This window comes from Callionymus lyra, chromosome 11, assembly GCF_982586985.1.
Source record: "Callionymus lyra chromosome 11, fCalLyr1.hap1.1, whole genome shotgun sequence".
Lineage (NCBI taxonomy): Eukaryota > Metazoa > Chordata > Actinopteri > Syngnathiformes > Callionymidae > Callionymus > Callionymus lyra.
Window position 1 is genome coordinate 3255463 of NC_141828.1, and position 15528 is coordinate 3270990.

The following is a 15528-nucleotide window of genomic DNA, read 5'->3' on the forward strand; positions in this document are numbered from 1 at the left end:
CAGGAGACCTCCTCCTCCTCCTCCTCCTCCTCCTCCTCCTCCTCCTCCACCTCCTCCCCCCGCCCTCCCTCTGCGCTGCTTGGCTCTCCCAGCTGTCAGTCAAACTCCAGGATCTGAGCAGAGTTGCGTGGATCCGCGCGCGAGTGTGAGAGGAGTTGCTGGTTCAACCACCTCACAGCAGATCGAGTTTCCTGAGTGACAGCGTTGCCATGGAGATTAATTTGACTCGACTATTGTCTTCTCGTCGCCGTGCTCGGGTCAGATAACCGACCAATCAGAGGCCAGGGATCCCGAGCCTGTCGAGCAGAGAAGGTGATGTTGGAGGACTGAGGACTGAGGACTGAGGACTGGAGGACTGAGGACTGGACCTGACGCTCTGAGGAGGATCTTCTCAACATGTCCATGCTGCCCACGTTCGGCTTCACGCAGGAGCAGGTGGCGTGCGTGTGCGAGGTGCTCCAGCAGGGAGGCAACATCGAGCGCCTGGGTCGGTTCCTGTGGTCTCTGCCGGCCTGCGAGCACCTCCACAAGAACGAGAGCGTCCTCAAGGCCAAGGCTGTGGTCGCCTTCCACAGGGGGAACTTCCGCGAGCTCTACAAGATCCTGGAGAGCCACCAGTTCTCGGCGCACAACCACCCGAAGCTGCAGCAGCTGTGGCTGAAGGCGCACTACGTGGAGGCGGAGAAGCTGCGCGGGAGACCCCTGGGGGCCGTCGGGAAGTACCGGGTCCGCAGGAAGTTCCCCCTGCCCAGGTCCATCTGGGACGGCGAGGAGACCAGCTACTGCTTCAAGGAGAAGAGCCGCAGCGTCCTGCGCGAGTGGTACACGCACAACCCGTACCCGTCCCCGCGAGAGAAGCGCGAGCTCGCCGAGGCCACCGGACTGACCACGACTCAGGTCAGCAACTGGTTCAAGAACCGGAGGCAGCGGGACCGAGCGGCGGAGGCCAAAGAACGGTAACCAAGTTCTACCGAACCTACGAGAGGTTGCGCAACTTTGAGCGACTTTTAACTTTATTTCCACACGAAACACAAGTGTGTCTTAAAGTTCATCAAACACACAACATATGAAAACACACAACCTATAAAAACACGCAACATATGAAAACACACAACATATAAAAATACACAACATATAAAAACACACAACATATAAAAACACACAACATATAAAAACACACAACATATGAAAACACACAACATATAAAAACACACAACATATAAAAACACACAACATGTAAAAACACACAACATGTAAAAACACACGCGCTTGAGTTGTTGAATCGTTTGTGACACTTTTTATTCTCGCTTCAACAAAATGAAGTTATTCTATATATTTATATATTAAGTGTTTATTTACACGAACAAAAGTGAACTTTATTATTTATTATTACCGTAAAGTAGGTCAAACCAGGAGAGTTTCGATCAGTTAAAAGTTTCACAGAATCTTAACTTTAATCGAGTTTAAAATAAGGATTTTAATTTAAATTAAAAAATCATGACATCGTGCGCATAAAGTGAAAATTCAAAAATTAATTTCTCATGAGTTGTTGACGAATGTCAACATTGACGTTTAAGTCTGTTTATCATCGTAACCATGACAACAGTCGTACAACCTAAATCCTCAAATTATATTTCATATCATTTATTAAAAAGATTTGCAATTTATCTGCATCAATTCAATCATTAAACAAACTTAAACTATAGTTTGTAAACAAAGTTAAACATGGTGAGAAATAATAATATTTTTTATTTTTTATTTCTACATTTTTGATCTGTTTTTGTTTAAATAATAAATGAATAAATAAAATGATAATTAACATTATTGCTCATGTACTAATGTTCTCTAAAGTCTTTAAATCCTAATTATTGAGACACAATTAAATTCAAGTTTCATACGCGCATGTATCTGAGCGCGTGCGTTAATACACATGTTAACGCAGTAAATAACCTTCAGGTAATAAAGTGATTCTGGTTCTGACCTCAGATCAGTGAATAAATAACCTTCAGGTAATAAAGTGATTCTGGTTCTGACCTCAGATCAGTGAATAAATAACCTTCAGGTAATAAAGTGATTCTGGTTCTGACCTCAGATCAGTGAATACATTGATTTCACCAGATGTCGTGACACCAGCTCACGATCCATTAGAAAGTGAATTAATTCAAGACGATCTTCATATTGATCTGAAGATTTAAACCTGATCATCAAAGTCAAGGTCAATGAAAAGAACATTTATTTTATTTTTTATTATTATTAATTATTTATCAAACGAGTTCTGATCGATCAGAGAAGTGAATGTTTTCTTCAGGTTTGATTTGGTGACGTGTTGAGAGCTGACATGGTGTGTGTCTGTGTGTGTCGGTGTGTGTCTGTGTGTGTCAGTGTGTGTCGGTGTGTGTCTGTGTGTGTGTCGGTGTGTGTCGGTGTGTGTCAGTGTGTGTCGGTGTGTGTGTGTGTCAGTGTGTGTCGGTGTGTGTCAGTGTGTGTCGGTGTGTGTGTCGGTGTGTGTGTGTGTGTGTGTGTCAGTGTGTGTCGGTGTGTGTCAGTGTGTGTCGGTGTGTGTCAGTGTGTGTCGGTGTGTGTCAGTGTGTGTCAGTGTGTCGGTGTGTGTCAGTGTGTGTCGGTGTGTGTCGGTGTGTGTCAGTGTGTGTCAGTGTGTGTCGATGTGTGTCGGTGTAGGTCAGTGTGTGTCTGTGTGTGTCAGTGTGTGTCAGTGTGTGTCGGTGTGTGTCGGTGTGTGTCAGTGTGTGTCAGTGTGTGTCGATGTGTGTCGGTGTAGGTCAGTGTGTGTCTGTGTGTGTCAGTGTGTGTCAGTGTTTTACACAAGAGTCAGGTGTGTGTCGGTGTGTGTCAGTGTGTGTCTGTGTGTGTCAGTGTGGGTCTGTGTGTGTCAGTGTGTGTCTGTGTGTGTCGGTGTGTGTCAGTGTGTGTCTGTGTGTGTCAGTGTGTGTCTATGTGTGTCGGTGTGTGTCAGTGTGTGTCAGTCAGTGTGTTTCGGTGTGTGTCGGTGTGTGTCAGTGTGTTACACAAGAGTCAGGTGTGTCTTCTCTCCGCCGCCGGTCACTCATTCTGCTTGAATCCTGTTTCCACTGACAGTTTCAGTGACACACGTCGAGGGCTGAAGACTCACAAAACACTTCAGATGATTCTTCTAACAACACAAGTGTTGCTTCTGACGGCCGCACAGATGAAACCGTTAACGCGTTAATGACGCGTCAGAAAGTCCGACAGATTCAGAATATCGTGAACGAACTTTAAATGTTTTACTAACGAGTTTCTCTAATAAATCATGAACGAATTTTAATGGCGTTATTTAATAATAACATTATTAAGTAAGTAATTAATTTGTATTTGTAGAGCTTTTCCAGACCAGGGTCACAAAGAACTTGAACAATCAAAACAATATTCATTATATATAATATATTCTAGACTCAATGTAAATCATTATAATACAAATAAATTGTATTTTGCGTCATAATTTACTTACTTTAATATTATTTTTATTGCTATCGAAATTATTTCTGTATTTAAGATAAAATCTGAATGAATATGATTTAATTTTCTCAGTTCGTTAAAGAAGTTATTTATTAGAAGATTCATTGATTCGTGTCTTTATGTTTCGATGTTGATCGATGTATTTATTTATTTACCTCAATGACTGGCTTTGATTTAATTCACACGTTATTCACGAGAACTTTCGTGTTTTTCTCCATAAATACTTGTTCACCAGACTTTGCATCTTTTCTCAGTTGTTTGTTTCGTCCTCAGAGAAAACAACGAGAACAGCATCAACCCTCTGACGTCCTCCATCAATGGGAATAAAACTCTATTGGGAAGTTCTGACGACGACAAAACCCCGTCCGGAACCCCCGACCACACGTCCTCGAGCCCGGCTCTCCTGCTGGGCCCCAACTCCGGCTTGCAGTCGCTGCACGGCCTCGCGCCCCCGCCCGGACCCAGTGCCATCCCGGTCCCGGGCGGGCAGGACTCGGTCCACCATCACCACCACCATCACCACCACTCGCTGCACCACGACATTCTGAACCCTATGTCCTCGAACCTGGTGGACCTGGGCTCCTAAGCTCGAGCGGGACCTTTCTGGAACTGGACGAACCGGACCACTTGAAAGATGTTTTTCAAGAACACGCGGAGATTTGGACGAATCGTGGATTTTTCGAAACTCAGCACTTATCGGAGTTTATGAAAACAAAAACGGCACAAGACTTTAGAATCCACGAGACGTTTTATCTCTTTAAATATCATTTAAAATGATCGATGGATGAATGTTTGTGACACAAGGTGAGGCAGTATTTACCTGGATGTAATAAAGCAGCATATAATGTTGAACACAATATTAAAATGTCTTAATTAATCCTAATATCAGCGTTATATTTTAGGGGTCTAGTTGTATCGAGTTTTTGTTTACAAGGTTTTCCAATCGATGAACCAGAGCCATATGTTTGTCTTTTGTTATATTGATTGATATTGATTGATATTGAAGGTTAGAAAACCTCGAGTGTCTTATGATCAGATGGAAATCATCTCTTGCTATTGTTTAAACGAGGCTGCATGAACACTCTGAACATTCAGCTATAGTTTCATATACTTTGCAATAAAAGAACAGAAACGAAGTTTCAAGAGTAGATTTTTGTTTTTCCGGTTTCTTGATATTTATTGAATTTACGTTTAATAAAGGAAGATACAGCGATGAGCGCCTGCGCTAAACCTTCTCTCTTTGATGAGAACTTTACAATAAACATTGATCGATAATAAGTCGTAGCGAAAATAAATGGGTAAAAGAAAAATAAATAGTTCATCTTAATACCTTCCGTATATGCTGTGATAAATGTCTAAAATCGATCAGTGATCAATGGAAAACATCTTGAAAATATGAATTAAATTAAATATTACATTAATTATTAATTAAATACTTTATATATTTACCCTCAAATCAATTGTTCCTAAAACCTTTTATTCGTTTAAGTAGAAATTTAAAAAAAATTGTGAAGTAATTTATGTTTTATTGACTCAGTTTGACATTTTACTCAGGCACATCCGTGACCACCTGACAACAATGGCGGGATCCGTCAAAACAATTGAACCGTCATTTAAAGATGAATTTAGTTGTAAAATCCTGGGATTATATGGATTCGACAAGTTCGCGCAATAATATTTTATCTTGTAAAAGAGTAAGTTTTAAATGTGTTTCGTTTACGGAATATTTTTGCGCACGGAAGCGCGAAAATAGTGAAAATTAAACTTCAACGTCAACATTTTTTTTTTGTTCGGAGATTCTTAACAACAAGTTGTGTTGAGATGACGAAGCATCGGTGAGTTTCTGTAGTTAAGTTAAGTTAATGCAGGTTAGTTGAATGTTTTTGTTGCTAACTTTGTTTTTTCACAGGTTCAAACATTTCGTCGCAGAAAATCAAGTCAGTCGTGAAAACATCTGAAAGAAAAGTCTGGAGATTAAGAAGCTTAAAGTGAAGACAAGTCATCTCAGTCAAAGTACTTCACACACTTCACTCACACACTTCACTCACACTTCACTACACACTTCACTCACACACAACAACAACAACAACACACACACTTCCATTCATCTAGATCTCAATATTTAGCAAATCACCTTAAAGTCTGAGCTAAAAAAATAACCTTCACACAAGTATTTGACAAACTATTGTATAGAAAACTTCTTGAAACAATTCAATAACTTTGTGTCGATTCAATGATTAGAAAAAGTCGCTCTCGAGCTTTTTGAAGTTTAACAAGTCTGTGCATTCCTTGGTGTTTTCATGGTTCTTTCTGGACACGACGGTTCACACCTCGTCTGCTCAGGTTCCTGCCGAGGGTTGCTGGTTGAAATCTCTGCTTATAAACTTGTTTGAGGCCATTTTTTTCCGTCATCAGTTTAACAGCCTCTGGTCGACACACATGCTGCTGATGCCACTTCAAGTTCGGGTTTCAAACATTTGGAGAAACGATGAGAACTTGAACTGTTGAGTGGTTTGGTGAGAGACCAACAAGTCGGTGTTATGTCTGTGAAGACGCCGCCATAACAGCCGTGTTGTGAGTGGATCCATGTGGCGTCAGAGAGTGTTTAACTAACAAGGTTGAAGCTGACAATTACTTTTCCTTCAGGTGTTCACCGGTCACTGTCTTTAGAATCTCTTCAGGCGTCTGAAGATCGTTTGAAAAGCTGCTCTCAATCATTTTGTTTTGTATTTCGAGAGAAAAGAAGTGTTTAAAACTGTCTTGAGAGAGTGATCTTGAATGTGGAGACGGATCAACTCAACACGCTTTTTGACATGTTAGTTCTGAAAATACATATCAAGCCGACGTTAAACTGAACTCCAGTAAGAAGTAAATGAACAAATGGTGTCGACAATATATTATAATATCCATTAACTAATTGAAAATCTTCCTCACAATTCACAAAAACATTTGCTTCACTCGATTCAGGTTTAGTTCTAGAATTCCACACATACTGGTTTTTAAATTGTTCGATTGTGATAAAAACTTTTACACACTTATCATTTATTCACATCTGATTTACTTGTGTGTCTAAATATGTTTACAATAATACGGTACTTCATGTATGTGCAGATACTTTTCATTTGAATTGAAAAAGTGTTTCAAAAAGTGCTTTGAAAATCATGTGGGCAGTAGATTCATGATTTTAATAACATTATTTTAGAAATAAAATGATTAAACATTGAATTATTAAAACATTGAAGCTTATTTTATACACCGGCTATTTTTCTTCATTGATTAATTATTAACACTGATAATAAAATGCTATAGATTCTTGAATATATATATATATATGTATATATATATATATATATATATATATGTATGAAATTGTAATATCTGTTTAATTTATGACAAAATGTAAATGTTTCTTTTCTGTGTGATATTTCATTTTAATTAAAGTAATTTATATTTAAGTAGAAAAACATTAAGTAAATAATTTAAGTAATGTATATTTATTCATACAATGATAACATTATCAAAGACATTTTAAGACGTGTTTTTAATAATAATATTATATTTTATTTAACAGCGCCTTGTATTGGGTTATTTTGTCTCAAGTGTTAGTTGTGGTTAAAGCTGGATTATAATAAGAAATGTTTTATTTATCCTGCAGGTCTGTACCGTTCGGCCGCTCACAATTACTCGTAGTGCCCTTGAGCAGTGGTAAGCCTCATAATTAAGGCTCTCCACGCTTGAGTTGGTTTCTTCTAGGTGCTCAGGTTTCCTCCCACAGACCAACATCATGCGTGCAGGTTAATTAAGAGTAATTGCGACGCACACTGTAAGGAACACGGTTTGTAGTCTCCAATGTTTACGTTAGGAATTCACCGCAAATATGCAAAGTAATGTTTTTACTCGTCAAACTTCACAGTGATTTTATCGTCGAGGCTAAAGAAGTCGCGTGAAAAGTCGATGCAGAAAAGCCAAGAATGAGTTTGAGCTGTTGTGAAAGTACTTTGTCTGGTTGTTTAGACACATTATTGGTCCCACTGGAGGAATTCCCTTTTCACTTATCCCCTCATTAGAAGGTCAGCGGTCAAATGTTTACAGCGTCACACTCTGACAGATTCCTGAGCACATTTGCACTTGCAAGTTTCTCCGTGTGCGATAATTGACACAAACAGTGTGTTGAGAAGGAATCGCTCAGGATTGTCTGAACTGACAACAAAACTTCTCTTAACATTCCAACTTATTTTCCACAATCGCTGACCTACGAGGCCACGACCGGACATGTTTATTCAAGTTTTTGAGTAATGGTGAGAAGATTTAAAAAGTCTTGAGTATATATGTTTGTATATATATATATTTATTAAAGGTAGTTTATGCAGATTTGAATGAGAAATGATTCCTTGTGATCATAAACCTGTGGCCTAGAGTCTGAAACTAGATGTTAAACCTGATGATTGAAGACAAACTATTATGGTTATTTTACACTTTATATTTCCTTCAGTACTACTTTACTTAGATTTCCGTAACATAGAGATGCTTTCTTGTGATTAACAAATGCGTCACATAAAGTGTCACAAATGATGATGTTCTTTTGAACGCCATCTTAACGTGAAAAGCAAAAACCATGAAAACGATGTAGGAACCCTGGTCCCCTGAATCCCTTTATTGATGTTTCTTTTTCTAATGTGGCATTATATTCATACTTGATTTATAAATATTTGACACTAAACAGTCTTTTTCTACTAGGAAAAACCACAAGTATTAACATTTACTGTACAATTCACAACAACAAATAGTTGTTTTTGAGTCATTAAGATGTTATTAATACTAGTATATTTTTCCACTTTTAACTTTAAAACACAAAGTATTATTAATATTAAATAACGTCTCATGTTATTTACCTAATAAATGGGTAAATAGAGAGAAGCTAGTTTTTTTCACTAAAGTTGCTTCTTCATTTTCCTGTTAATAATCAGTGATAAAGTGTTTTTTCCGAGTAATGATTAAAGGTGTGTTATTACTTTATAATGGAAATAAGTGGCTGATTTTCTGTTAATTCATATATGAATAAGTGTATTACGAATAGTTAATGTGTGTTTGCCATTCTAAAGTGTTATCTGGTGGTATCTACTCTGATTGTGCAAAATAAATACATATAAACACAGGATTATACATTTTCTCCTCCCATAACACAACGATTGCAGCAGAAAGATCTAATGCTGGACTCACGTCTCACTCTGGCTCCGGAACAGCCGGTGACGTTGTGGTTGGACCTGTAAGTTCCCTCCAAGCATTGGTTTTGAAATGCGATATAATTGATCATGATTGTTTCCCACTGTTAATAAGTGCTATTAAAGTGCAGTATTTACGCTCCGGAGCTCGTTGCAAACACAGATGTTAAAGGATCAGTCAATCTATAAATGCCAGAAACAAACAGATGTTTGGATCATAGTTATTCCTAATTGTTGTCGAACTTGTGTGCGTCTGATTTCCAGCACACGTGTGTGTAGAGTGTAAAGTGTATTAGTCTTTTTTCTTCCACACTTGAACTACGACACTAAGTCGCAGCGAAGACGGATTGATTTAAAACAAATCAATTCGAACATATATTGGTGCTAAAAAAACTTTGAAATGGTATTTATCTGTTATTCTTGTCTGTTATGTTTCACTCAATTTACTTTTTAAAGAGGCATTTGTTTGATGTTGTTGTCATTGCGTTACACACATAAGAAACAATTACACAATTACTTATTTAGTTATTTATTGACCAGGAATGCAGAATAGACATTAGATAATGCTTCATGTCAACATGAGCAAACATGCAATATTACTTATTACTTAATGTCTTTATGAAAACATAATGAATTTATCAAATGCAAATTATCAATACAATTTGAAATATTTTACATCTTTCATGTGCATCTATTTCTCTGAAAACACAATCGTTTTTAATATATTTATTATTTTATTTATCTATTAGCTCCTTTTGAATAGTTATCAAATGAAACTGAATATTTTCTTCTGTGCACTTGAAGCTAAACAAACACAAGTCGAAGTTTAAAAAAATGTTTTTCTGCTTAAACCTGTGAGTTCTCATGGAAACTGTAGAACCTGATCGTAGGTGAAAACATTTGAAATGTGGAATGAAATTCCGTCTTTGTGTTTCGCTGCCACTGTGCGGTCACACACGTTGTCATGTTTATTAACGAGCGCAGCCATTTCTGCCGCTGCAGTCGTACATTTTGGATGTATCAGGTGTTTGCCATAAAGCAGATGAAACAGTAGGGGTTCTGGCAGGGGGGGCGGGGGGGTCGTGGTGTAGGGTTACGGTCAGACGGAGACAGAGATGGTCAGGGGAGCATTAATTCACACACACGGGCACGAACACACGCTTTGTGGGTTCTCTCTTGAGTGGAAGGTCACGTGACCCACCGGGTCAAATCTGCAGCCCAGACTGAGCCAGAACCTGCAACAAATGAAACGTTTAATTCAATTTTAGTATTTTAGGAGGTGACGGTTGTGTGGGAGCAGGTTGGCGTGTGTGTGTGTGCGTGTGTGCGTGTGCACGAGTGAGTGTGTGTGTGTGTGTGTTTGTGTGTGTGTGTGTGTGTGTGTGTGCGCTCACCTGCTGGCCGTCCTCCTCCTCTACCGTAAATTCCCCGCAGGGAGGCAGACACGAGGTATTCTGATCGCATTAGCTTCACTCTGATGGCTTTTCCAGCTATTGTCACTTGATACCGTTCCATTAAATCTGTCCAGCGCCAAGATTAACTGCACTATTCTTTATGCTTTCACTCCGTGTTCACTCCCAACGCCACAGGGCAGGTTAAATCACACACAACGTTTCACAGTCAACTTCATTTCTTTATGTTTGACCGTGATCTTTTATTATTGCTCGGAACGTCCCCGACACCCCTTGATCCGTCCTCAGATACACTTCATCTTTCCATCAAACTGTTTTGACGTGGTTTTATTATTTAACTTTTTTTAATGCCTTATTCATTTTAAAAAGCTTCCTTTTCTAAGCTAAGTGTTTTTGTTGCAATGTCAACGTAGTGCTGCGATCTTTATTAGCCTCTGCATTATTAGTTGCTGCTCATGGACGATTCTATTTGGAAAATGTGTATCAGGTTCTTACATGGTCGTCAATTTACTTAAATTTAATCAATTTAATTTAATTGAATAGTTGGGTGTTTTAGGTAACATTTCCTGGGAGGAGAAAATTTAATAATTTTCCCAGAGCTTGATATGGTGCTAAACGTGTGTAGTGTATGTGTAATTGTGCACACATGGCTTCAGAGACTGCAGGGAGTGAACAGAGTGCATTCGTCTTCCACATGTCAATATTTTTTCCATGAATGAGGAAACGATGGTTATAAAAACATTCTTTGTTGCACCATCTTGGAACTGTGGAAAGTCTTCTCGAGTATCTGTTTATCTGTTTTAAATCCGGGTCTTGCTAGTGCAGCGAAGCTTTTCCAGCCGAGTTCCTTCTTGGGAAGGCGACGTAAATCCTTATTTGGATGTGAAGATTTGCTAAGCTTGATATCCCAGCTCCTCAGGGTCAAAGGGCTGGTCAATTCAAGTGCACAAATCGACAGACGACGATGGACAAACTCACATCTACACACACTTGACACCACCATGACCACGGACGAGTGTGAAAGAACAAGGTTTTCTTGCGATGTTATCACTTTCACTGCACTTCTTCACACGAGGACGATGATTGATTTTTCTCCGAGTCTTCGCTGGTTTCCTGTAGCCTGGAGCAGCTGCGGCGCGAACACGAGTCCTCGCGGCGGCGCTGAGTCAGCAGGTTGGACTCGTTGAGCTGGAAACAGAGCGACGTTGTTCTGACAGTTCACAGGGATCGTGATTGATTTAAACATCAGTGATGATCAGCAGGAGGTCCATCAGTTGTGTAACTCTTTAAATCAGAACCAAGTGATGCAACAAGTTACTGACACGCTGGATTCGTCAAGTAAAGTCTGGTCGTTACAAGAAAAAACATTTTGTAAAAAAAACTTCTGTTGATTTATCGACGGTGAACCTGCGTGACTAAAAAAATGCTTAAGCTCATTACAACTTTAATTACATTTCTTAAATGGAGCTGTTATTTATTCTGTGTGTAGCTCCAGCCCACAACTGACAAGTTAAACAGTCTTGATGTCACGACATTACACACATGTCGGCTTCAACTACTCTTTTGGAAGCTTCTGTAGAAGTTTTGCCACACATGTGTACGTGTTTAGTTTCCTACAGCATCAAAACTTACAGAGAAGGAAGTGATTATTAGGGTCACATTGAGCTGGAAATGAACTAAAAAGTTGTCATCGTTCAGGTTCATCAACATGGAACATTGATCTCAATGAGACGAGGCTTGAGTTCGACACGTGCTGTAAGAAACGTCCTCGTATAGAAGTGAAAATGATGTTTAACTTATAGATTCTTTAAGTTTCCATCCATCATTTCAGTGATTGCAACAAACCTGATCGTCCTTTTTCTTACCTTTGAACGTTCAACGTGGTCTGAAAGTTAAAACCTCTTTATTTAGTAAGTAAGTAAGTCATTTGTATTTATATAGTGCTTTTCCAGACCAGGGTCACAAAGCGCTTAAACAATCCAAACAATACTCACTAAAATATATACTTTAAAGGTCAAGATAACATCGAGAACAACACAGGAGTTCCAGAGAATCAAGGAAAAGCCTGATCAAATAAAAATGTCTTCAGATGTTTGTTGAAGAGTCAGTAGATCATCAAAGAGAGACGAAGATCGATCCAACATTAAACAACGTAATTTAACCTTCAGAAAGTAGTTTAGCTATTTAAACAATTACTATTTTTTTGTTTAAATTCTTACTACATTTACTGTGTGGAGTAAAAGGAACTAGATATAAACATGATTATATTACAGTACTTTCTCAATATTCTCATTCAATGTTTAATCTTTTCTTTTGAAGCCGCTGTAGAACATTCCACTGATCTGTGTTTTTACTAAAGTTGTTGTAATATCAAGATGGTGAAGGAAGTTTCCTAATCTGGCTCAAACATTCAAAACAAAAGTGTTGTCGGCTGAAAAGAAACATGTTAACATGATGTCAGGTTCAGATCCAGTGTAATTATTATTTATACGAGAGCAATGTGTCATCATCTCACGTCGTCAGGTAAAAGAAAGATTACTTTACAACTAAATGTTTTGCTCTGATGCTCCAACACACACTTTTAAAACGGTTCAAGGCAAGATAAGGAAAGTTGTGAAGGATCTTAAGGTAATAAAGATTATTAAAAAATAAATTCTCAACAAAACCTTGTTGAAAAGCCGCAGTCGTGAAGAGAACAGATTGTTTCGAAGGAAAGTTTCTGCTGAGCTGAACACTGCTTCTACCTAGTGAGCGCAGAGAGTCACTGCAGCAGGAGATGAATATTGAACATGTAGAAGCTGAGTGACTGCTTGCATCTGCATGTCTTGTGTTTGGATCTTTGTGAGCTTTTTACCTCAATAAATCCAGATTTATCTCTGTCTAAAAATGCTCATGTGTTTATATAGGTATTTGTACTTTTATAATTAGTGTGTGTGTGTGTGTGTGTGTGTGTGTGTGTGTGTGCGTGTGTGTGTGTGTGTGTGTGTGTGTGTGTGTGAATTAATTTGGTTCTAAAGGTAATTGTTTTGAAACAATATCGATTGATAAATCGATAAATACAACTTTATTAATCCCTCTGGATAAATATGGGTGTATTGTCAAGAATTGTATCACAATACAGAGGCAATGATATGTAATCATTCAATAGAAAAAAACATATTATTAAACACACACTTGTTTCATCCTTAACATCAGATTAACACATTTAAAGAGAGGAATCAAGTTCATATTTGCATGTTTATTGTACATTTAAAAATCTATGCAGTTCTGTTGAATATAGATCCGCATCTATATAATGTGAAAAAACATTGCAATATTAAGTGAATCAATATTTTCTCACGTCCTTCTGAACCATTTGTGTTTAATTGCAGCAGCATGTATTGTACGTGTAGGTTTGTTGACTTTTCAGCTGTTAAAAATGAGTTAAAATATCTCACTTGGTTCCATCCATTGACGACAAACAACCGCCAGATTATGTTGAGCCAGTTGACATTGTTACCATGTTTAAGATGATCTCGGGAGACGATTGTTGGAATAAGCAGAGCTTCTTGTGCACAACTAGCTTCCAGTCGACTGGCCTCGCAGTGGATTCTCGTCTCACCCACAGCTGCTCACTCTTGCTTTGTTGCCGTTCACTTGCTGCTTGATTAGCTTCTGCACTTGAACAGCTTCTGGGTTCCAGCCAAAGCAATCTTGGTGTTGAGATGCAGAAATACATGCCACGGGTGTAATTTCACTTCACCACGAGAGGCAGCTTCAGAGACAGTAGGGGATCTGTGTCAGTGACCTTAAAGCTTCTTTATACACCATTTGTAAATCACAGCACACTCGACTGGACTTACACACACACACTCTCAGACACACACACACACACACCGAGCGTCACTCAGGAAGCGATGAATGCCATTAGCAGCCTGTGATCTTCGGTGTAAACACCAAAAGTGATGCTTTCATACACTTTTTCTTTGGCTCATTCATTTCCTGAATCCAATCTGAATGTCAATATTGAGCCCATGATGCCCCCTGCTGGTGGAAGGCACGTGTTTCTCTACTCACCACGGATGAGTGAAGTTAAGCAGCGTTAAAGATGTTGTGTTTGTATGTTGTCACTGCTTGTAGCAACAAAGTGAGGAAGATATTACCTGTTTTTAACTGCAGTTTTTGCACTCGCAAAGTGTAAACGCCATTTGTTTGGGTGTTCTGGAGAATAAAAAAAAAAGGTAATGGCAATAAGTTTCATATACTGTATATCATGAAGATGTTTTCCCATGTTTTACCATCTTGTTTCTTCAAGGTTCTGAAGTAAATAGTAAATAGTAAATAGTTATATTTCAAATGTAGTACATTTGTTTGTCAGGTGTCACTTACCCTTTAATTAATAATTATTCATTCAATAAAGCAATTCAAAGTTTCAACGTTTGTTCAATATTCTGATGGCACTGACATACTTGAATATATATTAATGAAATATAGAAGCTGAAATTGATTCATGATTCTTCTGTTAAGACGTGTCTTTAAGCACCGCTAGGTGGCACTGTCACCCCGTCTGAGCGAGATCATGGAAGACCAGATCTTCTCTGCATGAGTGACATTTGGATGAATAAACGTGAGCAAGTGTGAATCTTAATCCCAGAACAAACGTCCGGGTCTCGCTCCTCATCCTCCCAGTTTGATGCTGAGGATTACATTCTGGATATCAAAAGAAGTGCACATGTGCACTGACACCAGGAACAGACACCACTGAGTTAAGCCAATTGACCGTTTACGCTGCTCTCGGCTTCACTGCTTGACCTGGGAAATCAATTTCTCATCTTGTGAGTGAACATCAAGAACATTTGATTTCACGTTTAACATGAACAACAAGTGATATGAAGATGTGGAGAACAAATATATTCACAGGGATTTGAATGAAGTTCTAATGATACAATTATTTAATAATCCAACCATTCATTTACGTTTTAAATAAAAGGCTCAACTGTAACATCATGACATCAAACAAACACTTGTGTGTCCACGCAGTGGTCAGTACTTGTAGCATTTGATTCTGTTTTTTCTTTGGTTGCTTCAGTCGACTTTATTGTGTTACACGGTTTGATCTTAGTCGTATCTTTCAATTTAAATATCTCTGGAGGTTTTATAACGGCTCTGTCTCTCTGTTGACAAAATGACTAACATGTTAACTATGAACATGCTAAAAATATATGACAGAAGAACATTTGGTTAGATGTTGGTGGTCTTGTGATTACCAAATGGATCAACAAATCTTTTGAAGGATGTGTCAGTTTCTGCAGACATTTTCCACAATGAAGGACAAGCTTCTGTAAAGAATGAGATGAAGGATGTGAAGCAGGTTATGATTGGTCGATTGTTTGAGAATCAAATCATTCAACTATTGAGTG

At 38.6% G+C, this 15528-nt stretch overlaps 1 protein-coding gene across 1 annotated transcript; it reads left to right on the plus strand.

The window, feature by feature from the left end:
* Positions 1–209: 209 nt before the first annotated feature.
* Positions 210–4631, plus strand: six2a (SIX homeobox 2a). The gene is made up of 2 exons (XM_087802346.1): positions 210–956; positions 3769–4631. The coding sequence occupies exons 1-2, from the start codon at positions 397–399 to the stop codon at positions 4079–4081; spliced, it is 873 nt and encodes a 290-aa protein (XP_087658472.1). The 5' UTR covers positions 210–396; the 3' UTR covers positions 4082–4631.
* Positions 4632–15528: the final 10897 nt, after the last annotated feature.

What these genes read in the sequence shown, in the direction of transcription:
- six2a (XM_087802346.1), top strand. Translation starts at nt 397, where the DNA reads ATGTCCATGCTGCCCACGTTCGGCTTCACGCAGGAGCAGGTGGCGTGC. An exon ending in GCGGCGGAGGCCAAAGAACG is followed by an intron (nt 957 to 3,768) that starts GTAACCAAGTTC and finishes TTTCGTCCTCAG; the next exon opens with AGAAAACAACGAGAACAGCA.